Source organism: Cervus elaphus, chromosome 29, assembly GCF_910594005.1.
Source record: "Cervus elaphus chromosome 29, mCerEla1.1, whole genome shotgun sequence".
Classification (NCBI taxonomy): Eukaryota; Metazoa; Chordata; class Mammalia; order Artiodactyla; family Cervidae; genus Cervus; species Cervus elaphus.
In genome coordinates, this window is record NC_057843.1 from 26,645,595 (window position 1) to 26,670,801 (window position 25,207).

The 25,207-nt window shown below is 35.3% G+C and overlaps 1 protein-coding gene across 2 annotated transcripts in view; it reads right to left on the reverse strand.

Annotated features, from left to right (window-relative positions):
- Positions 1 to 25,207, reverse strand: part of CNTLN (centlein) — a 319,886-nt gene that overhangs the window by 184,649 nt on the left and 110,030 nt on the right. For both annotated transcript variants that reach the window (XM_043890767.1, XM_043890768.1), the window contains 2 exons: positions 11,686 to 11,819; positions 2,246 to 2,408 (listed from right to left, as the gene is read on the reverse strand). In XM_043890767.1, the coding sequence (XP_043746702.1) occupies positions 2,246 to 2,408; positions 11,686 to 11,819 (297 nt within the window). The remainder of the gene's footprint in view (positions 1 to 2,245; positions 2,409 to 11,685; positions 11,820 to 25,207) is intronic.

The following is a 25,207-nucleotide window of genomic DNA, read 5'->3' on the forward strand; positions in this document are numbered from 1 at the left end:
GAAGTGAAAGTGGCAAAGACTTGATTGGAATAAGTTCAAAAGAGAATGGAAGAAGAGAATTTTGAGACAAGATAACTCTTTCAAGGAATACTGCTGGAAAAGGAGCGAAAGGAAGAGAAGGAAAGGAATATAGTAAGGTCAGCAAAGGTTTTTTGCTGTTGATTAATTGCTCTGTCTTCCATGCAGATAGAAACATAACAGTATGTGTACGTGTGTGTGTATATACAGTTGTATATATATAGTTATTTTATACAGTTATAAATGATCCAGTAGGGAAAAACTGATGCTGTCAAAGAAATGGGGAACACCTCTTTCTGCAGGGACGTATATAATAACAAAAACTTGAAGACGGAGACCTTAGCAATCAAGTTAAATGCTGGTAAATCCACAGCGTACTTACACGCACCTACTGGAGCATGGAGAGGAGGAGGAGGAGAGCAGGCGCTATACATACCACCATGGAAATAGACCCAAAGCATATTATTTGAAAACAAGTTTAACAACAGTAAATAGGGCAAATTAACATTTAAAATATCAAATGGTTTGATTGGTATCTGTTCTTCCACAGGAACTCTAGGATACACTCTCAAATATTAAGAGCAGTAAAGTCTGGGGCAAGGGCTTCAGGCAGAAGGACAAAGAACTTTATTTTTTTTTACACACCTTTGTATTTTTGTAAAATTTATCACAAGCATGTATTATTATGGTAATAATCACTTTAAATAAAAATGTTTAAGTATTCAGTTATGTGAAATGATACTGAATCTATAAAAATTCTCAGGTAGGTTATTATTTAAAAAATGACTGCTTTCTGCAAAGGCTGCTAAGGAAAATCAACCAATAAGTAGAATTAAGGCTGAAACAATCTATCTTAAATTTTAAGTTAAGACTGAACAAGGACTCTTAGAACAAAAGATTGAAAAAAGTAAATAGCAAAAGAAATACTGCCTTTTTCTTCCACCTTACTAAGTTCTCTCTTGCTGAGAGGAGAAACACCAAAAGTATTTACACATTAGAGAAAAGGATTATGAACTTTAACAACAAGCAACTCTAAAGATACATTTTAACACAAACTGCAATGAGTTGGGGGCTTTCAATCGAAAATGAAGAGAGAGTAATGTTTGTGTTAAATTCATACACAGTGAAAAAGAGAAAAAATTGAAGTTAACTAATAATGTCTAATTTTTCAAGTCAATCTAGCAAAGGAGTCTGGTTTAGAAACCAAAACACAATGGGCAATCCCACCATATAAAACAAAAGGACAAAATTATTCTATTCAAAGCAAAGAGGATGGGCACTACCTAATGTGTGGTACCATCCACCTCCTGAAGGAAACTTGAAGCGAACACAGAATTTAGTCAAAAAATCACTGTTTTGAAGCATCATAAGTTTAAGGTTTACTTAATAGTTTCATTTCATATTAATTATTGATACTCAATTTTCACAGTGCATTTTCTGGAAAAAAGTAAGTTTAAATAGAAAAAAGTTCGCAAGTAACATAGATTATACTGCTTAACCTCTCTAAACCTTGGCTGCCTCAACTATTGAGAGGAAATAACATCAATCTCAGAGGGTTGCTCTATGTAGAAACTAAGTCATTTCTATAAACATGTATACTAAACAAAACTTCAATAAAAGCATTTTTAATTACTAGCTATAATTATTGCTGCTGAATCAGTCAGCATACCTGTTCAGCTGGGTAAGACTTCTTGAGGGGCTCCTTAAACAACTATAAAGTAAAATGACTACTTAAAGGAAACACACAAAATAAAGAGAGAAAAATCCTTGGCAAATATTGATCCTGAAGACCTCATCAGCATACCCATTTGTGTTTGTGCAGATTTGCCAATAAAATAACGCACAAATTCTGTAATGAAAGACTGCTTTAGGTCATAAACTAGAATCGTACTTGATGAATTAATTCCATTCCCCAAATCCTTCCTGGTCTACAGGCTGCAGTCCTAGTATGTTTCACAGTAGAATATCAAAACTCCAATTTATAAAAACAATATTCTACAGAATAAATTTGCATATGTATTTTAAATGCTTCAGCTTCAACAGCCATAAAGAAAACTCACATCCTTTTAAATATTACCAAATTGAACCATATTTCATTTTTAATTTTGAAGAAGCAAATAAAAGGGAGTAATAAAGAAATATTGAAATGTGCAAAAATTTGAATTCTATATATTTTTATAAGTTCATGCACATAAATTTACATTTTTATGACAGAATAAAAGCATACTTTTTGATACGATATACTTTCGGCTGTGTGAACATCCTCCTGGTTCCTCAGGACTTTCTGTGTGTCCATGTTCAGAACCTGAAGCTGCTGGATCAGCTCGGCTTGCTGTGCTGTATGTGCACTGTTCTGTTTGTAAAGATTCTGTAGCTCCTGCAACTCCTTCCTGTGCAAAGCAAGCAATAGAGAGAAGCATGAGTAAAAGTCGTCTCAGCTAAATAACTGTGTTCATCTAAAGTTACAGATCAGCCTCCAATTTTACTGCAGGCAAGCATGTTACTAAGAGAAGTAACATATAAAGTATTTACTATTTATCACATATACCTAGAAAGTATTGATAGAGGCACTATGACTTTCAAAGCCAAATACTTCTCAATTTTCTTTCATAGCTTGATCATAATAAAGTCCTCAATATACAGACATAGTACCACCTTCTTACTGAAATTAAGTTACACTTCAGCTCTAAGAATTGATACACACTGATGCCAAAAATCTGATAGGGTAACTCAACATTCATTTTATATTATACAGAATCTTAAATGTATTAAGAACAATCCCAAAGGTAAATTCAGTTTTCAAACAAAAATTTCTTAAAGCACAACTAGTTTGCAACTTCAGGGGCCTAAGCTGGGATTCCTGTGACTCCTCTAAATGAGCCTGAAGGAAATGATGAGACAAAAACGTCAGAAGGAAGGGGAGCAATACAAGATGTAATCAGTTCTTCCACCCCACCCAGGGTGAACTTGGTAAGTAGAAGGACAAATGAACTGGAGGGATAGTATTCATGGCATAAGGGTCCAAGAAAACCATACCTCTGGATACAGGGTTCCAGATTTCTGTGGTGGTGAATCCACCACATATAAAACTGGAACATGTTTTGTAAAATAAACTTGAAGAGAAAAATATTTATAGAGATATTTCATATAAAAATATAAATATAAATATTATATAAATATATATCACAGTGCATATTTTGGAGACCATTTTTTCCCCCAATTATTTTTATTAGTTGGAGGCTAATTAGTTTACAATATTGTAGTGGTTTTTGCCATACATTGACATGAAGCAGCCATGGATTTACATGTGTTCCCCATCCTGAACCCCCCTCCCACCTCCCTCCCCATCCCATCCCTCTCTCTGGATAATCCCAGTGCACCAGTCCCGAGCATTTGTCTCATGCATCCAACCTGGACTGGCGATCTGTTTCACCCTTGATAATATATGTTTCGATGCTGTTCTCTCAGATCATTCCACCCTTGCTTTCTCCCATAGAGTCCAAAAGTCTGTTCTGTACATCTGTGTCTCTTTTTCTGTCTTGCATATAGGGTTATCATTACCATCTTTCTAAATTCCACATATATGCGTTAGTATACTGTATTGGTGTTTTTCTTTCTGGCTTACTTCACTCTGTATAATGGGCTCCAGTTTCATCCACCTCATTAGAACTGATTCAAATGAATTCTTTTCAATGGCTGAGTAATATTCCATTGTGTATATGTACCACAGCTTTCTTATCCATTTGTCTGCTGATGGGCACCTAGGTTGCTTCCAAGTCCTGGCTATTATAAACAGTGCTGCAATGAACATTGGGGTACACGTGTGGAGACTATTTTTAATGGAAACTTTTCTTTACTTATAACCCCAAACTGGTGATTCATTCATGTAAGACAAATCTTAAAAGAAAGAAGAAACATAAAAGACATGCAGACACTTGTTCAATATGGATGACTATTAATATGGGAGAAATGAGCTGTGGTTTTTTTTTTTAGTCTATTTTATTTATTTATTTTGCTGCACTATGGGGCTTGTAGAATTTAGTTCCCTGACTAGGGAATGAACTCGGGCCACAGCTAAAAAGGCCAAGTCCTAACCACGGGACTGCCAAAGAATTCCAGAGCTCTGCTTTTTTAGAGGTTTAGAATATTAATGCTCTCCAGATACAACAGCAACCCCTAAACCCACACATGTAGATAAACCATCTGCCTTAGTCCTTTTGATGTTAACAGAACAACACAGACTGGGTAGTTTGCAAATATCAGAAAGTTATTTCTCATAATTGGGCAGGCTGGAAGTCAGACATCAGACTGCCACTATAGTCAACTGAGGGCTCTCTTCTAGGTCGTAGACTTGTTACATCCTCACATCTAGTGGTGGAAGGCAAAGAAGGCTCTGGGAGGTCTTTTTCAAAAGAGCACTATCCTTTTGTGAGGGTTCCACACTCATTACCAAAGCACTTCCCTGAAGACCCGCCTCCTAATGCCATCATATTAGGCATTAGAACTTCAACATACAAATATTGGGTGGACATAAACATTCAGACTATAGCACTTTTCTGTACTATTCAAAAAACTGAGATCTGCAGAAAATAGTAATCCAAAAATGGTGAAAGGGAAAGAAGAGAATCAATAATGGCACAATACCTTGAGAAAATATAAAACAAGGGAGGAAGGGAAAAGACCCTTAGATTATTCTTCTCTCACTAACTCTGCCATGGAATTGAATCCCTCAAGTAAGGAGCGAGTACTTAATCTTCACAGTCTCTGTATTCCAGGATACATGGGATAAGATAGTTGTTGAATGGATGAAATGAAAATGATAACACAAAGAAGGATTGCTAAGAAAGAATGATATCAAATAGCAGTAAAATACATAAGGAGAAAAAAAATACATAGGAGAGAAGTTATTTGGAAACCTAAAACTATAGAAAATAAAACTAATTGGTAGGTTCAAACTTGAGAAGTTCCTCCAGACACAGACTAAAGAAAATAAAAGAAGTGGTTTGAGCTGAAAGCATGCTGAGAACTAACGACACTTCTTCCCATCTCAGGAAGAATGTTGATTAAAAATATTGTGTTGCTGATTTACAGTGAAGCTAAGGGACTGAAGGAGCCACAGGATAAATTATGAAAAAATGCTCCTGTAGACATCAGATTTGATAGCAAAGACTGACAAAGGGTTTCAGACAGCGCCAATAGAGTATTTTGCAGTTTAAAAAACCTCACTGTTACGCAAATTAAAATTTGCTTCTTCACATTACATGTGCCTGTCTCCTATCCTAGGCCTTCCCAGGTGGTGCCAGTGGTAAAGAATCTGCCTGCTAATGGAGGAGATGCAAGACACACAGGTTTGATTTGAGAGTTGGTAAGATCCCCTGGAAAAGGAAATGGCAACCCACTCCAGTGTTCTAGCCTGGAAAATTCCATGGACAGAGGAGCCTGGCAGGCTACAGTCCATGGAACTGCAAAGAGGCAGACATGACTGAGTGCACACATGCAGAATCTCTCCTCTCCTAAAACCCAAACAGGAACTGGTAGGCATCATTAGTAATAGGCCACTCTTAACGGCAGAGAGCAGAAAACAACGATAATTCAAGCAATGACTCTCTAAGACACTTGCCAGGATATGACATGTGTCATTTTCACTCATTCCACAGGCCAAAATCAGTCACACGGCTAAATCCGATGTTAATGGGGGAGAAAGCATGCTCGAGCAACAGAGAAGGTTTTGGTAAAAATGGACCTTTAAGATGAATCAACACTGAGTCAGGAATAAACACAGAGGAGTAGGAAAGTTTACTGATGTGCACTGAAGCAGTATAAAAACCTAAACCTAAGTATCTGTAGGCACGGAGATGAATGTTATACATCTTGAGACACAAAATTAGGAGTTAAAATGGCTGAATGTATGTATTACGTATACATAGCATGATGTCAAAACCAACTAAAAATGAAATGTAGTTTTTTTTTTTTAAATTACATCACCTTCCAAAGTTTTCTCATGCCATTTCTTTCTTAACTTTAGAAAGTTGGCTAGTGGTTCTTATATAGAAGAAAAAATTACCTGAGATTTAATAATTCTCTCCATTTAACATCAGTGTCTTATTTACCCATTCCATTATATTATAAAAAACTAAAGTTATTACTTACAAATAAAAATGCTCAATTATAGTCCCTTTTATCTAAATACCTGTTTGCCTACTCTTCAATCTATAAATATGTATTGAAAAAAACACAGAATTATTCTAATAAAATTTTACTGGCTATTATTTCTCCAAGATTGCATTTCAGCATGATCTTCCCCCTATTTTCTTTGTACTTTTCTGTATTAACGTGTACCATTGTATTAAAACAATTATGTACTTTGTTATCATATAAATATAAACAAAAAAGAGTAGCAGTAATAGCATTAATTTCAGAGAAATTAGAACTCAAGGAAAAAATAATCATACAGAAAAAAAGAATAAAGTATAATTCACAGTAAAAACAAAATAACTTTGTTGGACACTTTACCCACCAAATCACAGCACATAAAAGAAAACAGCACAACAAAAACTATAAAAGCAATAAAAGGAAAATCAGTTGTAAACTATATGGGAAAGATTCCATTTAAAATAATAATAAAAACCATGTAATAACTATGAGTAAATTTAAGAAGAAATGTCAAAACTGACACGAGGAACAAAACATCTGATAAGGACACAAAGGTATTGAAACAAATGGTATGGCATTGCATATTCTGGACAGAAAAACTGAGATTATAAAGATTCATCCTTCAGTTTGCTTTTCAATTTGATGCCCTAATAAAATAGCAAACACAAAATGAGCTGGTTTAACCTAAAGTTTACATGGAAAAATAAATAAGCAATAAATGCCCAGGAACCCTGTGAAAGAGCAGAAATGGAGAATGCCTCACGTACTCTCATCCAATTTTCATCATCTCTACCATATTACTTACTCTCTAGTACTCTTAGCCTACGCTCTAGCCTGAGAAGCCAGTCTCTACAGATGACATTACATTGGCTCCCAGGCTTCTGTGTTTTAATTTGAGTAGCTGAAAGTGCTGGCCAAAGATTAGAGAGTAAAGGAAAAAGAGGTCACGGTATTTCTTTTCCTAGCTCCCTCTCCACTAACCAACTGTTGGCAGTATCTCTGTTCCTCTAAGAATACTTCTATGAGACAGCCTCCCTCCCAGGGCTAGACATGTCACAGAGATCTAGTAAAATCTTCTCTCACAATGGGAGAAGGATAAGGTGGGACAATTTGAGAGAACAGTACTGAAACGTGTACATTATCATATGTAAAAAAGATAGCCAATGGGAGTTTGATGTATGATGCAGGGAACCCAAAGCTGGTACTCTGACAACTTGGAGGGATAAGGTGGGAAGGGAAGTGGGAGGGGGGCTCAGGAGAGAAGGTACACATGTATTCCTACAGCCAATTCATGTTCATGTATGGCAAAAAGCATCACAATATTGTAATTACCCTCCAATTAAATTAGGAAAAAAAAGCTTCTCTTCTTGGCCCTTCTGGCCTAGCTGTAGTAATAGTTGATGATAAGAACTCTGACAATAGGGAATGCACTCAGAAAGGCAACCTAAAACAGTATAATGTCTGTGTAACTTATACATGCAAAATTATGAGAAATAAAAGCCATTAATAAACTAATGGGGAAAAGTATTAATAAAGTTTTCTTATACTATTTGAAGATCTGAACTACAGAAAAGAGATTAGACTGTCTCTGAGATTTCCCAGATAAGCATATAAGATAAATGGTGTATACTTCAAAACAGAAAATTTCAACTAAATACATGAATCAATGTAAACTTTAAACAAAATAAAAAGAAAGTGGTGAAAACTACTGAGAAACGTACAAACTAAGAGCATCAAGCAAAGACTAAAAACTGTTTTATTGGGAAGAAGATAGGAATAAATAATAATTTTCAGACTTCTTCTAAAATTAATATTCTATTACTATTTAGATTTACCTTTTTGACTTCATCAATAATTGACTTAAAAAAATTATACCATGAATGGATAAATTCAATCAGTCTGTCATCTGTTAAGATATACTTTTCCATATCCCTATAGTAAGATCTTTAAAATGAGAAACTATGGATTTTTTATCATACAGATACATATGTGTATATATAAATGTATATATAATATATATTAATCTATTAACCAAGCAAAACTCTTGCCAGATATATACATACATATATATATACATAAAAACAATACATTAAATATATACAAGTAAATACTAAGTCTATATATGTAAATATCTGTGTATACCATAATTATCAGTCCAGTTCAGTTCAGTTCAGTCACTCAGTCGTGTCTGACTCTTTGAGAACCCATGAACCACAGCACGCCAGACCTCCCTGTCCATCACCAACTCCCGGAGTCCACCCAAACCCATGTTCATTGAGTTGGTGATACCATCCAACCATCTCATCCTCTGTCGTCCCCTTCTCCTCCTGCCCTCAATCTTTCCCAGCATCAGGGTCTTTTCCAATGAGTCAGCTCTTCGCATCAGGTGGCCAAAGTATTGGAGTTTCAGCTTCAGCATCAGTCCTTCCAATGAACACCCAGGACTGATCTCCTTTAGGATGGACTGGTTGGAGCTCCTTGCAGTCCAAGGGACTCTAAAGAGTCTTCTCCAACACCTCAGTTCAAAAGCACCAATTCTTCAGCACTCAGCTTTCTTTATAGTCCAACTCTAACATCCATACATGACTACTGGAAAAACCATAGCCTTTTTTTTCCTTTTTGTTTTTATTTCCATTACTCTGGGAGGTGGGTAATAGAGGATCCTGCTGTGATTTATGTCACAGAGTGTTCTGCCTATGATTTCCTCTAGGAGTTTATAGTTTCTGGTCTTACATTTAGATCTTTAATCCATTTTGAGTTTATTTTTGTGTATGGTGTTAAAAAGTGTTCTAGTTTCATTCTTTTACAAGTGGTTGACCAGTTTTACCAGCACTACAGAGATTGTCTTTTCTCCATTGTATATTCTTTCCTCCTTTGTCAAAGATAAGGTGTTAATAGGTGTGTGGATTTATCTCTGGGCTTTCTATTTTGTTCCATTGATTTATATTTCTGTCTTTGTGCCAGTACCATACTGTGTTGAAGACTGTAGCTTTGTAGTATAGCCTGAAGTCAGGCAGGTTGATTCCTCCAGTTCCATTCTTCTTTCTCAAGATTTCTTTAGCTATTCAAGGCTTTTTGTATTTCCATTCAAATTGTGAAATTATTTGTTCTAGTTCTGTGAAAGATACTGTTCGTAGCTTTATATGGATTGCATTGAATCTACAGATTGCTGTGGGTAGTATACTAATTTTTACTATATTGATTCTTCCAATCCATGAAGACGGTGTATTTCTACATCTGTTTGTGTCCTCTTTGATTTCTTTCATCAGTGGTTCATAGTTTTCTATATATAGGTCTTTTGTTTCTTTAGGTAGATTTATTCCTAAGTATTTTATTCTTTTCATTGCAATGGTGAATGGAATTGTTCCCTTAATTTCTCTCTCTGTTTTCTCATTGTTAGTGTATAGGAATGCAAGGGATTTCTGTGTGTTAATTTTATATCCTGCAACTTTACTATATTCATTGATTAGCTCTAGTAAATTTCTGGTGGAGTCTTTAGTGTTTTCTATGTAGAGGATCATGTCATCTGCAAACAGTGAGAGTTTTAATTCTTCTTTTCCAATCTGGATTCCTTTATTTTCTTATTCTGCTCTGACTGCTGTGACCAAAACTTCCAAAACTATGTTGAATAGTGGTGGTGAGATGGGGCATGCTTTTCTTGTTCCTGACTTTAGGGGAAATGCTTTCACTTTTTCGCCATTAAGGATAATGTTTGCTGTGGGTTTGTCATATATAGCTTTTATTATGTTGAGGTATGTTCCTTCTATTCCTGCTTTCTGGAGGGTTTTTATAATAAATGGATGTTGAATTTTGTCAAAGTCTTTCTCAGCATCTATTGAGATAACCATTTGGTTCTTATCTTTCAATTTGTTAATGTGGTGTATCAGATGATTGATTTGCGGATATTAAAAAATCCTTGCATTCCTGGGATAAAGCCCACTTGGTTATGAGGTATGATCTTTTTAATATGTTGTTGTATTCTGTTTGCTGGAATTTTGTTAAGGATTTTTGCATCTATGTTCACCAGTGATACTGGCCTACAGCTTTCTTTTTTTGTGGCATCTTTGTCTGATTTTGGTATTAGGGTGATGGTAGCCTCATAGAATGAGTGTGGAAGTTTACCTTCCTCTGCAGTTTTCTGGAAGAGTTTGAGTAAGATAGGCGTTAGCTCTCCCCTAAATTTTTGGTGGAATTCAGCTGTGAAGCTATCTGGTCCTGGGTTTTTGCTTACTGGAAGATTTCTGATTACAGTTTCAATTTCTGTGCTTGTGATGGGTCTGTTAAGATTTTCTATTTCTTCCTGGTTCAGTTTTGGAAAGTTATACTTTTCTAAGAATTTGTCCATTTATATATGTCATATATAAACATAATACATATATTATATTATGCATATAAATATATGACATATTTTACAGGTAGCACCAGAAACTGAAATTGTGCTTATACAAGTATGTGATAAACATTGTGATTTAAATAGCTTAAAATTTAAAATGTACACGTGTATGTACATGTGTATACATGTATGACACTTATGTATATGTATATATACTTTTATGATTTGTTCTAACACTATTTTCTGATAAAGGTTATTATAAAATAAATTAATAGGTAGTTTTAAATCTTTCGGAACACTTAAAAACACAAGTTTTTCAAATACTTCCACTTTATAAGCAGTACTATAAAGTTCAATATTTTGATATAGAAAAATTATTTCACAAACTAAAACTATTCAGCACATGGGCTTCTCTGGTGGCTCAGACGGCAAAGAATTTGCCTGCAGTGTGGGAGACCTAGGTTTGATCCCTTGGTGGGGAAGGTCTTCTGGAGGAGGGCATGGCAACCCACTCCAGTATTCTTGTCTGGAGAATCCCCATGGACAGAGGAGCCTGGCCGGCTACAGTCTGTGGGGTTGCAAAGAGTTGGACACGACTGAGCAACTAAGCACAGCACAAAATAAAAAGTCAAAACTGGATTACTCATTTATTACTCACTGTAATAATAATGAATATTATATAATGCAAAGGTAAAAATTTTATAAGGAAACTATGAATGAATGAATGCATCTGAAACAGGGATACTCTTTGTGCATGCTTTTTCCAACCCTGTGGAACCTCCAACTGTCCCACTTAATTCCAGATAGTTCCAATACACAAACATAGGTCTCACAGAAGACAAACACTGTTGTCATTCTGGAGTGTTTTTGAAAGTGAAAGCGAAGTCGCTCAGTCATGTCCAACTCTTTGCGACCCCATGGACACCAGGCTCCTCCGTCCATGGGATTTTCTAGGCAAGAGTACTGGAGTGGGTTGCCATTTTCTTCTCCAGGGAATCTTCCCGACCCAGGGATTGAACCCAGGTCTCCCTCATTGTAGACAGACGCTTTACTGTGTGAGCCACCAGGGAAGTCTGGAGTGTTAACAATAAATATAAAAATAAAGATAAAAATGCTGGCATTCTACATAACTAAGGACATCTCTACAACGTTAAATTAAATTAAGGAGTCAGAGTACTTGCCTGACGAGGGTAATATCCATATCCTTCTGCATAAGTTCTGTCTGTTTATTATTCAGCTGTAATGATAGTGCATTATATTTACTCTGTGATACTTCAATTTCTTTTCTTGCTTCAATTAAATTGTCTTCAAAGGCCTAAAATTAGAGCATTCATATCACAATCAAATATAATAAATATCAAATAAATAAATAAAACTGTCATATTTAACTAAAAAAATCCACAAAATAACAGTGAAAAATTAATAGTGTTTTCAATTTTACTTTATTTTTTCATTTAATTAAAAGAATGTTAGTACAATCAAAGAAACTTTACACCCATCACAGGTCATTTTTTTCAGAAACTGTAAAAGTATTATGGTCTCCTGGTGTGAAAGTTAAGAATCTGAAGCAAATAAAATTGAAAATCTATGTAAAAATTTACTTATTAAAATTGCAATAAAGGAAGGACTATATAATAAAAAAAGTTGCTAATTACATAAACAAAAAAAGAACTCATTTACTTAAATATTACTCAATACAAATAGCAGATATTTTATTATTGTCTTAATTTTAAATGCAGATACATAAACACACTCAGAGAAGAAAAAAATGGTAGAGAAAAAAAATAATAAGTTTATGATGTTTTAGATTCAGATCATGCTGAGTTCACTTGATTGTGGTGAAAGTTCACCTAAAGTTCTTCAAACCTGGCCTTTTCCTCCTGATAATTCTGTAAACTGTTTATTCACTTTGAAACAATTTTAAAATTGATGTTACTTTTTTTCAAAAATATAAAATCTAAATTATTTTCATAAAGTATTAAATATTTTATTTAAAACTAGAAAGTGAAAAACTGAAAGTCGCTCAGTCATGTCTGATTCTTTGCAAACCCATGGACTATACAGGCAGATTCTTTGCAGGCAGATTCTTTACCAGCTGAGCCATAAGGGAGGCCCAAGAATACTGGAATGAGTGGCCTATTCCTTCTCCAGTGGATCTTTTTTTTTTTTTTTTTTCCAGTGGATCTTTTGGACCCAGGAATTGAACTGGGGTCTCCTGTGTTGCAGGTGGATTCTTTACCAGCTGAGCTGTCAAAAATACACCATACATTCATTATTTCCAATCCAAAACTGAGCAACAAGTTTTAGGTCAAGCACTAAAAATCTATTATAGTCTAGAAATGCTCCCATACCTCATATATTCACTGTGTAGTAACTAGAATGAACTTTTGAAGAAAAAAAATACTGCTTTTTAGCCAAGATAACACTGCGAGTACATGCATATTTCATTTTATCATGTTTCCTTTAATTGCACTTCACTGACACTGCATTTTTTACAAATTGAAGGACTGTGGCAATTTTGCATCAAATCTATCAATGCAATTTTCCCTCAAATCTATCAATGCAATTTTCCCAACATTTGCTCACTTCATGTCTCTGCACAGTTTGGTAATTCAACTCTTTCATTATTATCATATTTGGTATGGTGATCTGTGATGAATGATATTTGATGTTACTACAACTAACTGCTTCCCTCATGGCTCAGATAGTAAAGAATCCACCTGTGGATTGCGAGAGACCTGGGTTCAGTCCCTGGGTTGAGAAGATCCCCTGGAGGAGGGATGGCAACCCACTCCATTAATCTTGCCTGGGGAATCCCATGGACAGAGGAGTCTGGTGGGCTACAGTCCATGGAATCGCAAAGAGTCAGTCATGACTGAGAAACTAAGCACAGCACTGCTGCTGGTGCTGCTGCTAAGTCGCTTCAGTCGTGTCCGACTCTGTGCGGGTCGACCCCACAGACGGCAGCCACCAGGCTCCCCTGTCCGGGATTCTCCAGACAAGAACACTGGAGTGGGTTGCCATTTCCTTCTCCAATGCATGGAAAGGGAAAAGTGAAAGTGAAGTCGCTCAGTCGTGTCCAACTCTTAGCAACCCTGTGGACTGCAGCCTACCAGGCTCCTCCGGCCATGGGATTCTCCAGGCAAGAGTACTGGAGTGGGTTGCCAGTGCCTTCTCCGAGGACAGCACTACAACTTACTAAAGGCTCAGATGATGGTTAGACTTTTTTTAGCAATAAAGTGTTTTAAAATAAGGTTTCTAAATTGTTGCTTTAGACATAATGCTTGCACACTTAACAGAATACAGGATAGCATAAATATAACATTTATATGCATTGGGAAACCAAAAAATTTGTGTAACTTACTTCACTGCAATATTCACTTTATTGTGGCAGTCTGGAACCAAACCCAAAACATCTCTGAGGTATACCTGTGCTTCTTAAATTCCCATTTATTAGAAAAGAGTAATGATATATATACATCAGTAGGTTTGTGGATGGATGGAAGAAAGAGATACAAAGAGAGACAGAAGGAAAGACGGTAGGAAAGGGAGGCAAGAGAAGGGATGAAGTGGCTAATCCTTTTTATCCAGTTCACACACCCCCACACAACTTTCTCCAGTAAAGCACTACTCTGTTCTCTGAATTTATGTATTTGTTTCTGTTTATCTATTTTGTTTTTGTCTTTTTATATTCCACAAATCAGTGAAATCATACGGTGTTTTTCTTTCTCCATCAGACTACCTTACTTACATAATACCCTCAAGGTTCATCCATATTGTCATGGATGGCAAGATTTCATCTTTTTGACAGCTGAGTAGTATTCTACTGAGTGTGTGTGTACATATGCACATAAGTATACCATATCTTCTTTATCCATTCATTGGCTGATAGGGACTCAGGTTGTTTCCATATCTTAAGCTATTGTAAACAGTGCCACATGAACATAGTGGTACATATATCTTTTTTAATTAGTGCTTTTGTGTTCTTTAAACAAATACCCAGAAGTAGGATAGCTGAATCATATGGCAGTTCTATTCTTAACTTTTTGAATTCTCCATACTGTTTTCCACAGTGGCTGCCAATTTACATTCCCATCAAGAACATATGAGACTTCCCTTTCCTCAACATCCTTAACAATACATATTATTTCTTGTATTTTGGAAAAGAGCTATGCTAAAAGGAGTGAGGTGATACCTCAGTGTAGTTTTGACTTGCATTTCTGTAATAATTAGTGATGATCAACTTTTCATACGCCTGTTGTCCATCTACACATCTTCCTTCAGAAAATGTTTATTCGGGTCCTTTGTTCATTTTTAACTGGGTTGTTTATTTCCTGTTGAGTTGTATGAGTTATTTATATATTTTAGATTTTACCCTTTATCAAATATATCATTTGCAGATATCTTTTACATGCAGTAGATTGTCTTTCATTTGTAGATAGTATCCTTTCCTATGCAAAAGCTTTTTAGGATGATGTAGTTCAGTTCATTTGCTCGGTCGTGTCCGACTCTTTGTGATCCCACGAACCGTAGCAGGCCAGGCCTCCCTGTCCATCACAAACTCCCGGAGTTTACCCAAACTCATGTCCATTGAGTCGGTGATGCCATCTAACCATCTCATCCTCTGTCATCCCCTTCTCCTCCTGCCTTCAATCTTTCCCAACATCAGGGTCTTTTCAAATGAGTCAGCTCTTCGCATCATGTGGCCAAAGTATTGGAATTTCAGCTTCAACATCAGTCCTTCCAATGAATATTCAGGACTGATTTCCTTTAGAATGGACTGGTTGGACCTCCTTGCAGTCCAAGGGACTCTCAAGAGTCTTCTCTAACACCACAGTTCAAAAGCATCAATTCTTCGGTGCTCAGCTTTCTTTATAGTCTAACTCTCACATCCATACATGACTACTGGAAAAACCATAGCCTTGACTAGACGGACCTTTAGTGCCATTTGTTTATTTTTACTTTTGCTTCCCTTGCCTGAAAAGACATATCCAAAATGACATTGCTAAGACCAGTTTCAAAGAGCATACCACCCAAGTTATCCTCAAAGTTTTATGATTTCATGACTTACATTTAAATTTTTAATCCATTTTTCTTTTGTGTGTGAATGGTATGAGACAGTGGTCTAGTTTCACTTTTTTTTTTTTTTTTTTTTGCATGTGGCTATCCAGGCTTCCCAACATCATTTATTGAAAAGGCTATCCTTTCTCCATTGTATTTTTATTGTTCCTTGTTGTCTATTAATTCCCTGTATAAGTGTGGGTTTATTTCTGGGTTCTAAATTCTATTCCATTGATGTATGTATCTGTTTCTCTGAAAATACCATGCTGTTTTGATTACTATTGCTTTGTAGTTTAAGTGATATCATGGATTATGATACCACTATCTTTGTTCTTTTTTCTCAGGACTGCTTTGGCTATTCAAGGCCTTTAGTGGTTCCATTATAAATTTAAGAAATTTTTGTTGTTTGTGTCAAAAATGTCCTTGTGATTTTGAAATGGATTGAATTGAACCTATATATTTTTAGGTCATATGGATATTTTAACAATGTTAATCATTCCAACTCATAGGCAGAGAATATTTTTTAATTTATTTATTTTTTCCAATTTATTAACAATGTTCAGATCTTCTATACCTTTGGTTAAATTTATTCCTAAGTATTTCATTCTTTTGTTTTGATTATAAATAGAACTGGTTTTCTTAATTTCTCTATTAAATCATTGTTCACATACATAAATGCAACACAGTTTCGTATGTTGATTTTGTACCCTGCAAGTCTGTCATATTCATTTTTTCTAATAGCTTTTTTGTGGAGCTTTTTTTATCATTTTATAAAATTATGTCATCCACAAACAGTGTCACTTTTACTTCTTTCTTTCCATTTGGACTCCTTTTATTTCTTTTCCTTGCCTAATTGCTCTTGTTAGGACTTCCAATATTATGTTGAATAAGAGTGAAAATAGGGGTCTTTGTTCTGGTCCTGATGTTAGACAAAGAGCTTTTAGTTTTTCACCATTGAGTAAGATGTTAGATGTGGATCTATCATTTACACCTTTATTATGATGAGGTATGTTATTTTTATAACCATTTAGTTAAGAGGTGTTTTGTTTTTTAATCACCAATGAGCACTGAATCTTGTCAAATGCCTTTTCTCCATTTATTGCGATAATCATATGATTTTCATCCTTCATTTTCTTAATGTGGTATCCTGTTGATTGATCTGCAGATGTTGAAACCTCTTTATATCCTGGGATAAATCATACTTGATCATGGTGATGACTCTTTTAATGTACGGTTTTACTTGACTTGCTAATACTCTGTTCATAATTTTTGCATCTATGTTTATCAGAGATATTGGCCTGTAATTTTCTTTTTCTGTGTGTTGTCTTTGTGTGGTTTTTGTATAAGAGTGGAGTTAGCTTCATAAAATGAGTTAGGAATCATAACTTCCTCTTCAGTTTTTTGGAAGAGTCTGAGAAGAATAGATATTAAATCTTCTTTGAATGGTTGGCAGGATTCATCTGTGAAGTTGTCCAGGTCCAGAGAGCTTTTTGATTATTGTTTCAATTTCTATATAGTGATATGGTCCATTAAGATTTTCTATTTCTTCATGATTCAATCTTGGAAGTTGTATAATTCTAAGAATTTGTCCATTTTCTCTAGTTTGTTCAATTTGTTGACATAGAGCTGTTCATGGTATTCTCATAATCCTTCATATTTCTGTGGTATTCACTGCTATGCCTCCTCACTCATTACTATATTTACTAGAGCTTTGTCTTTTTTTTCTTAAAGAGCATAACTAAAGATTTGCTGATTTTATCTTTTCAGGGAGCTATCTCTTAATTTCATTTATCTTTTTTCCTATTGTCTTTTTAGTCTCCATTTAATTGATTTCCATTATGATCTCTGGGCTTCCCAGGTGGTTTACTGGTTTCAATATATGGTCTAAACTTGAGAAAAGTTCCATATGTACTTGAGAAGAATATGCATTTTGCTGCACTTGGATTGAATATCCTGAACAAATCTATCAAATCCATCTGGTCTAATGCATCATTTAAGACCACTGTATCCTTACTGAATTTTGTCTGGATGAGCTATCCATCAATGTAAGTTGGGTATTAAAGCCCCCTACTATTGTGTTATGGTCAATTGCTCCTTTTAGGCTTGTTAGTAACTGTTTCACATATACTCTGGTGCTTCTATGTTAGATGTGTGTGTGTGAATATATGTGTGTGTGTTATATCTTCTTGATGAATGGTCCCCTTTTTATTATATACTGTCCAAATTGTCTCTTATTACCTTTTTTGGCTTCAAGTATATTTTGTCTGATATGAGTTATGTCTACATCGACTACCTTTCAATATCATTTGCTTGGAGTATCATATTCAATCCCTCCACTTTCACCTTGCACTTGTCTTTAGAACTGAGGTGAGTCTTCTGGAGACAGCATATAGTCTTATTATTTTTTAATGCATCTGAGTACTCTGTGTCTTGGTGAATTCAATGCATTACATGAATTATAATTGTTAGATGAAAACTAAGTACTGCCATTTTACTTTTTGTTTCCTGGTTGTTGTATATCTCCATCATTTCTTTTATTTGTATTTATGTCTGCCATTTTGGTTTGCTGGGTTTTTGTGATGCTTTTCTCAGTTTATTCTTTGTTCATTTTCATGTCTCTGCTGTAGATTTATATTTTGTGTTTACTGTGGGTTTTGTGTAAAATATATCAATTGTAAAAATCCTCTTTTTTTCTTTTGATAGCATCTTCATTTATGGCTATGGATTACACCCTTTTCCTCTTCCCTTTTGTTTTTGCTGTCTCAAATTATCCCTTTATATGTTCTGAGTTTTTTGCCAAACTGCAAGGGGCTATAGTTATTTTTTCCCCTTTAACGTTTCTGCTATAATAAAATATTTAGAAGCCTATGTGAATAAAGATTTAAATTTTTCTGATTCTATTTATTCCCTTGCTAAAATACATGTACTTTTGCCTTTTTATTTCTGATAGAAGAGCATTTTTCAATATTTCTTGTACAACAGATCTAGTTTTGATGAACTCCCTGAGCTTTTCCTTGCCTTGGAAAACATTTATTTCTCCTTCATAGCTGAACGATAACTTTGCTTGATAGAGTACTCTTGGGTAATAGCTTTTATCTTTCAGTATTTTTAATTTGTTATTCCATCCCTCCAGACCTGTAGGATTTCTACTGAGAAATCTCCTGATAGCCTTAAGGGGGTTCCCCTGGAGGTTCAGTTCAATTCAGTTCAGTCGCTCAATCGTGTCTTTGCGACCCCATGGACTGCAGCACACCAAGCCTCCCTGTCCATCACCAACTCCCAGAGTTTACACAAACCCATGTCCATCGAGTCAGTGATGCCATCCAACCATCTCATCCTCCGCCATCCCCTTCTCCTCCCTCCTTTAGTCTTTCCCAGCATCAGGGTCTTTTCAAATGAGTCAGTTCATCGCATCATGTGACCAAAGTATTGGAGTTCCAGCTTCAACATCAGTCCTTCCAATGAATATTCAGGACATATTTCCTTTAGGTAGACTGGTTGGATCTCCTTGCAGTCCAAGGGACTCTCAAGAGTCTTCTCCAACACCACAGTTCAAAAGCATCAATTTTTCTGTGCTCAGCTTTCTTTATGGTTCAACTCCTACATCCATACATGACTCCTGGAAAAACCATAGCCTTGATAGACGGACCTTTGTTGGCAAAGTAACGTCTCTGCTTTTTAATATGCTGTCTAGATTGGCCATTGTAGATTACCATCTTTTTTTATCCTGGCTGAATTTCAAAATCTTTGTCATTGACTTTTGAAAATTTAATGAAACGTGTCTTAGACCAAGTTTTTGCATTGAGGTAATTATTCTCTTAGCCTCCTGGACTTGTATACCCAGTTGTTTCTCCACGTTTGGGAGGCTCTCAGTTATCAGAGATAAATTTTCTGCTCCCTTCTCCTTCTTTTCTCCTTCTGGTATACCCATTTACCCTAATGTTGCCCTTCCTAAATGAGTTGAATAACTATTGTAGAATTTTCTCATTTTTCATATCTCAATCCTTTTTCTTCTTCTACTGTATCATTTCTTAATTTCCATCTTTGAGCTCACTAATTATCTCTTCACTATGATCTGCTCTGTATCCAGCGCTTTATAATGCATTCTTCATATCATTTACTGAGTTCTTAAGTTCTATAATTTCTGTTTCTTTTTTAGTTTTAAAATCTTTGGTAAAGTATTCCTTCTGTTCATTAACTTTATTCCTGAGCTCAATGAACTACCTTTCTGAGTTTTCATGTTAACTAATTGAGTTTCTTCATGAAAGCTATTTTGAATTCTCTATCAATCACATTGAAACACTCCACGACTTTTAACCTTAGTTTCTGGGAAACTGTAATTTTCTTTTTGTGGTAGTGTTACTGTGGTTTTTCATGGTGCTTGATAAGTTTTTCCTCTGCTGACACACAGAAGTAGGGAACACCTTTCTGCTTTATTCTAACAATTCAACAGGTCAGAAATTAGAAGTCTTTCTTTTAATTTGCAGTAGGTGGTGATACAGTACAAGTTTTGGGCTTCTCTTACTTGGCTGCCGCTGGGTATATCTGAGAGTCTGCATTTTCCGTGTTCCTTGGCCTCTGTGTGGCCCTGTGCCTTCATTATCGTTTCCTGTGTCTCTAGGGTCACTGGTGCCCTGTTTCCGCAAGTGTCATAGTTGCTGCTGCCTGGGGCACTGGGATGGTGGGCTATTCCCTCATATCTGGGATCCTGAATTGCAGGCTCCACAACTATGAGGGAAGAGGCAGGAGGAGGCAGGAGGAGGCAGGAGGAGGCAGGAGGAGGCAGGAGGAGGCAGGGTCCTGCAGATGCCTCCATGGTATCCAGTGTTATAACTTTCCTGTGGGTGCCTCTGTGGTGTCCAGTGCTGTAATTTTCCTTTGGGCACCTCTGTAGCATTCAGTGTCGTAAGCTGCACTGCTGCAGATGTGCAAGTGAAGGGCAAGAGTAATGGTTGCTCTGTTGGCTGGAGGTATAGGGTATAAGGCCTCACTATCACTGCTGCCCAGTTGCTTGTGGCTGTAGGCACTACTGTGGCCAGGAGGCTAGAATCATGTGCATCACCTCCTCTGCCACTGTCAGATTCTCTGAGATTGTGGTCACAGCTGCTGGTGTTAATAGAACAGGACTGCAAACATGCCTCCATTGTTCCCTTGGTTCAGCATCCTTCATATTTTCCAATCCAACCACCTTTAGTGCACAGATACACAGAATTCTCCAGCATCCTGATGTACTGAACAGAGACATCTTTGTTGTGCTATGGATGTTTTAGTAGTTGTATACTGAAGGTGAAAGACATAGATAGCTTTTCATTTGTGATGGTGTTAACTTTACAGAATATAATTTTAAATGTACATTTTTCAACAAAAAAAAATATAACATGCAAGAAAGAGACAAGCATCATTCATAAAAAGGAAATAAACCAGGCAACAGATACTGTCCATGAGAAAATTCAGATACTAGATTTCAAGAGACATTATAAGTATACTTAAAAAACAAAAGAAAATCATGTTTTTAAAAGTACCAATATTTATCAAAAAAGTAAAATGACAGTCTTATCCAATAGAAAATACCAAAAAAGTATATAAGATGTTTTGAAACATTAAAATGGAAGATCTGGTACTAAAAAGCACAGTCACTAAAATGGAAAAAAAAAATTACCTTACTAGAAGAGCTCAACTTTTAATATGAATTAGTAGGAATAAGAACAAAAAATTTGAAGATCTATCAAAAAAATAATAAAAATGAATAGACACAGAGAAATATTGGACACCACTAAATGCACCAATATAAGCATAATGGGACCATCAGAAGGAACGGCAATAGAATAAGGAACAGAAAAAATACTCAAAAGAAATAATGGTTGGAAACTACCAAACAATGATGAAAAACATTAATCCATTAATCTACACATCCAGGAAAGACTACAAACTCTCTAACTACTATTTATAAACAGAGATGATCATGAGTAGATACATCATGGTCAAAATGCTGAAAGCCAAAGACAAGGAGAAACTGTTAGAAACCAGAAGAGAAAATGACTCGTTGTTTCCAATACACTTCAGTAAGATTAGCAACTGACTTTTCTTCAGAAATAATGGAAAGTATAGACAGAGATAACATATTAAAAATACTCAAAGAAAAACACTGCCAACACAGAATACTATATCCAGTAATACTATACATCTAGAATATCGTATCTGGATACAGTATCAGGAATACAATATCTATTGCTAACACAGAATACTATATCCAGTAAAAATACTAATCCATTTATAAATGAAGGCAATGAATGACACTTGCATAATGCAGAGTATGTAGCTCCAAGCACTCTTGCCTGGGAAAAAAAATGGAAAAAAATAGTAGAAACTGTCCAGAACCAATGTTGGAAAACTCAAAATTTTACAATAATAAAGAAAATGTTGAACCAAAAAAAAAAAAAAGCAACTTAAAAAACAGATAAAATATTCTTGAATTTTTTATAAGCCCTTCCACAGCTTATTCTCAGCACACTAGCTATCTTAAAGCCAAGAATCTTAAAACAGTATAATTCATATAGTGGCAGTAGCCAATGTTCCCAGTAGGTGATCTTTTCTGGTTTGGGAAAGAACAGAAAAAAAAAAAAAAAACTTTCCTAGCAAATTATTGTATGTGTCTGTTCTAATTGGTCTAGTGGTGACCAGAAGGAATGATGCAAAGGGATTATCTCTGACCAGACTCTGAACACAGACTGGAAAAGTGGAATTCAGTTCAGTTCAGTCACTCAGTCGTGTTCCTCTCTTTGTGACCCCATGGACTGCAGCATGCCAGGCTTCCCTATCCATCACCAACTCCTACAGCTTGCTCAAACTCATGTCCATCGAGTTGGTGATGCCATCCAACCACTTCATCATGGCTCAAAAATGCTATAAGGTAAACTAATAAACCACAGATGCCTTTGCACAGGGCAAAAGATGACTGGTTATGATATACAATAGGATGCCTAAGTCATGGGACTAAATGTTGTGGGAAATTCTTTGGGAAATTAAGACATTCAAAAAAAACCCTTTCACATGGGAGAGTTTATAAGTCCACACATATCTCCAGAGAAAGATGCATATTCACAAAATCCAGAGGCACTTTACTTGGGGATAACCCCTGAGCTCAATGCAAGTCTGGGTAAGTATTAAAGGAATGTTCTATTAGAGAGCCAATCTATAAGGTCTGGGAAAGGAACTTGTTTTGAACCTGTGTATGTGATTTTTTTTCTTTTTGTTTGTATTTTCATTTTAGCTGTTGGCAGTCAAGGTGAAATTCGGTCACAAAAAGAGTAGACTAAAGCTAAAGGACAGAGATTTCAATGACTATATACAGTAAAGAATAAACACCTTATAAAAGTAAACCAAAGCACTAAACAAAGACTACCATAGCCTTCAGCAGTTAAGAAAGCAGCAAAGTCTTGGGAAGGGGTACGATCTTATTTCTAGCTTTATCATATATTTGTTATCACAAATGCCCAACTTTCAACAACAAGAAAAGGTTACAAAGCATACAAAGAAACAGGACAATATGGCGTATTCAAAGGAACACAAAATTAACAGAAACAATTCCTGAGGAAACTCAGATATCAGATCTACAAGGCAAAACTTTAAAACTATCTCAAGTATACTTAAAGAAAAATATGTAAAAGAATTAAGGAAATCAGAAAAACAATGTATTAATATAAACCAAACAAATATCAATAAAGAGCCTGAGGTTATAAACATGAATCAAATTCTAGAGGTAAAAATTAAAATAACCAAAATGAGTAATTCACCAGAGGGGTCAACCAATGTGAGCAAACTAAAAGATAGAACTAGTGAATTTATTGACTCTGAGAAACAGAAAGACGAATGAAGAAAATTGAATACAGCCTAAGAGAACAGTGGGACACTATTAACAGACAAAAATGTACGTTATGGGAATCCAAAAAGAGAAGAGACAGAAGGGGTGGGCAGACACAACAATGAAGAAATAAGGGCCCAAAACTTCTCAATTCTGATGAAATACATGTATCTATAAAGCCAAAGACCACAACAAACTCCAAGTGAGATCAACAGAAAGAGACCCACACTAAGATACACTACAATTAAACTTTTCAAAATCAGCCAAAAACAAAAAGAGAATCATGAAAGTAACAAAAGAGAATGACTAGTCACAAGGGCTCATTAATGAAATTAACACCTGATTTCTCATCAGAAATCATGGAAGTCAGAAGGCAATGATATATATTTAAATGATATATTTAAAGTTTTAAGAGAAAAAATGTCAATGTTGAATTCTATACCCAGCAAAACTGTCCTTCAAAATCAGAGCATAATTAAGACATTCACGGATAAACAAAAGCTGAGGGAGTTCATTATGAAATCTAACCTATAAGAAATGCTAATGGAAATACCTCAGACAGAACGTAAAATGGTAACTCAAAGCCATCTGAAAAAATGAAGGCTCCAGTAAAGGTAAATACATGGGCAAATATAAAATGCGGTATTGTTGTATATTTGGTTTTAACTCTAATTTTTATCCTATATATAATTTCAGAGCCAAAAATAAAAAGTTGTTAATCTATATTACAGAGCACACATTTTATAAAGATGTAACTGGTGACAAAAACAACTTGAAATAGAGGGGAAAAGCAACAAAGCAGAAGAGTTTTCTATGTTATTGAAAATAAGTTAGTATCAATTCAAATTATATTGTTATAAGTTTAGGATGATAAATATAATCTTGATGGTAACCACAAAAAAAATCAACAGAACATATACCCAAAAATGAGAAGGGAATCAAAATGTGCCACTACAAAAAAATCAACTAAACACAAAGGAAGACAGTAATAGAGGAAATGAGGAACAAAAAAAATCTAGAAGACATAGAGCAAACAAGCAATAAAGTGGCAGAAGTTAATCTTTTTTTACTAGTAGCTACTTTAAGTGTACACAGATTAAATTCTATCAAAAGGCAGAGACAGAATGAAGAAAATATTATACAACTACAAGTTTTTAGAAGAGACTATCAGATCCAAAGACACACAAAAAAAAATGAAAATGAAAGAATGAGAAAAAGTACTTCATGAAAATAAAAACCAAAACAGAACTAGGATGAATGTAAGAATACTGGACAAAAAAGACTAAGTCAAAAACAGTTATAAGAGGCAAAAGAGGGCATTATATGTTAATCAATGAGTCAATTCATCAAGATGTAAGCACTGTAAACATACATGCACCAAAACCAAAGCCCTAAATTATATAAAGGACAGAACTGAAAGAAGAAATAGTTTTTTATTAATAGTTGGGTAATTCAATAGTCCACTTTAAATAATGGTAGAACATCTAGATAGATGAGCACCAAGGATAAAAAAGACCCTTAAAACACTATGAACCAAGTATATTTAACAGATGTATATGGTTCACTCTACCCCCAAACAGCAGAATACACATTTTTCTTAATTACAAATAGACCATTCAACATATCAGACCATATGCCAAGTCATAAAACATCTCTCAATAAATTTTAGAACATTAAAATCATACAAAGCATCTTCTCCCAGCACAGTAGATGGAGCTAAAACTCAATTAACAGAAGGAAAACTGAAAAATTCAAAACACATGGAAATTAAACAATACACT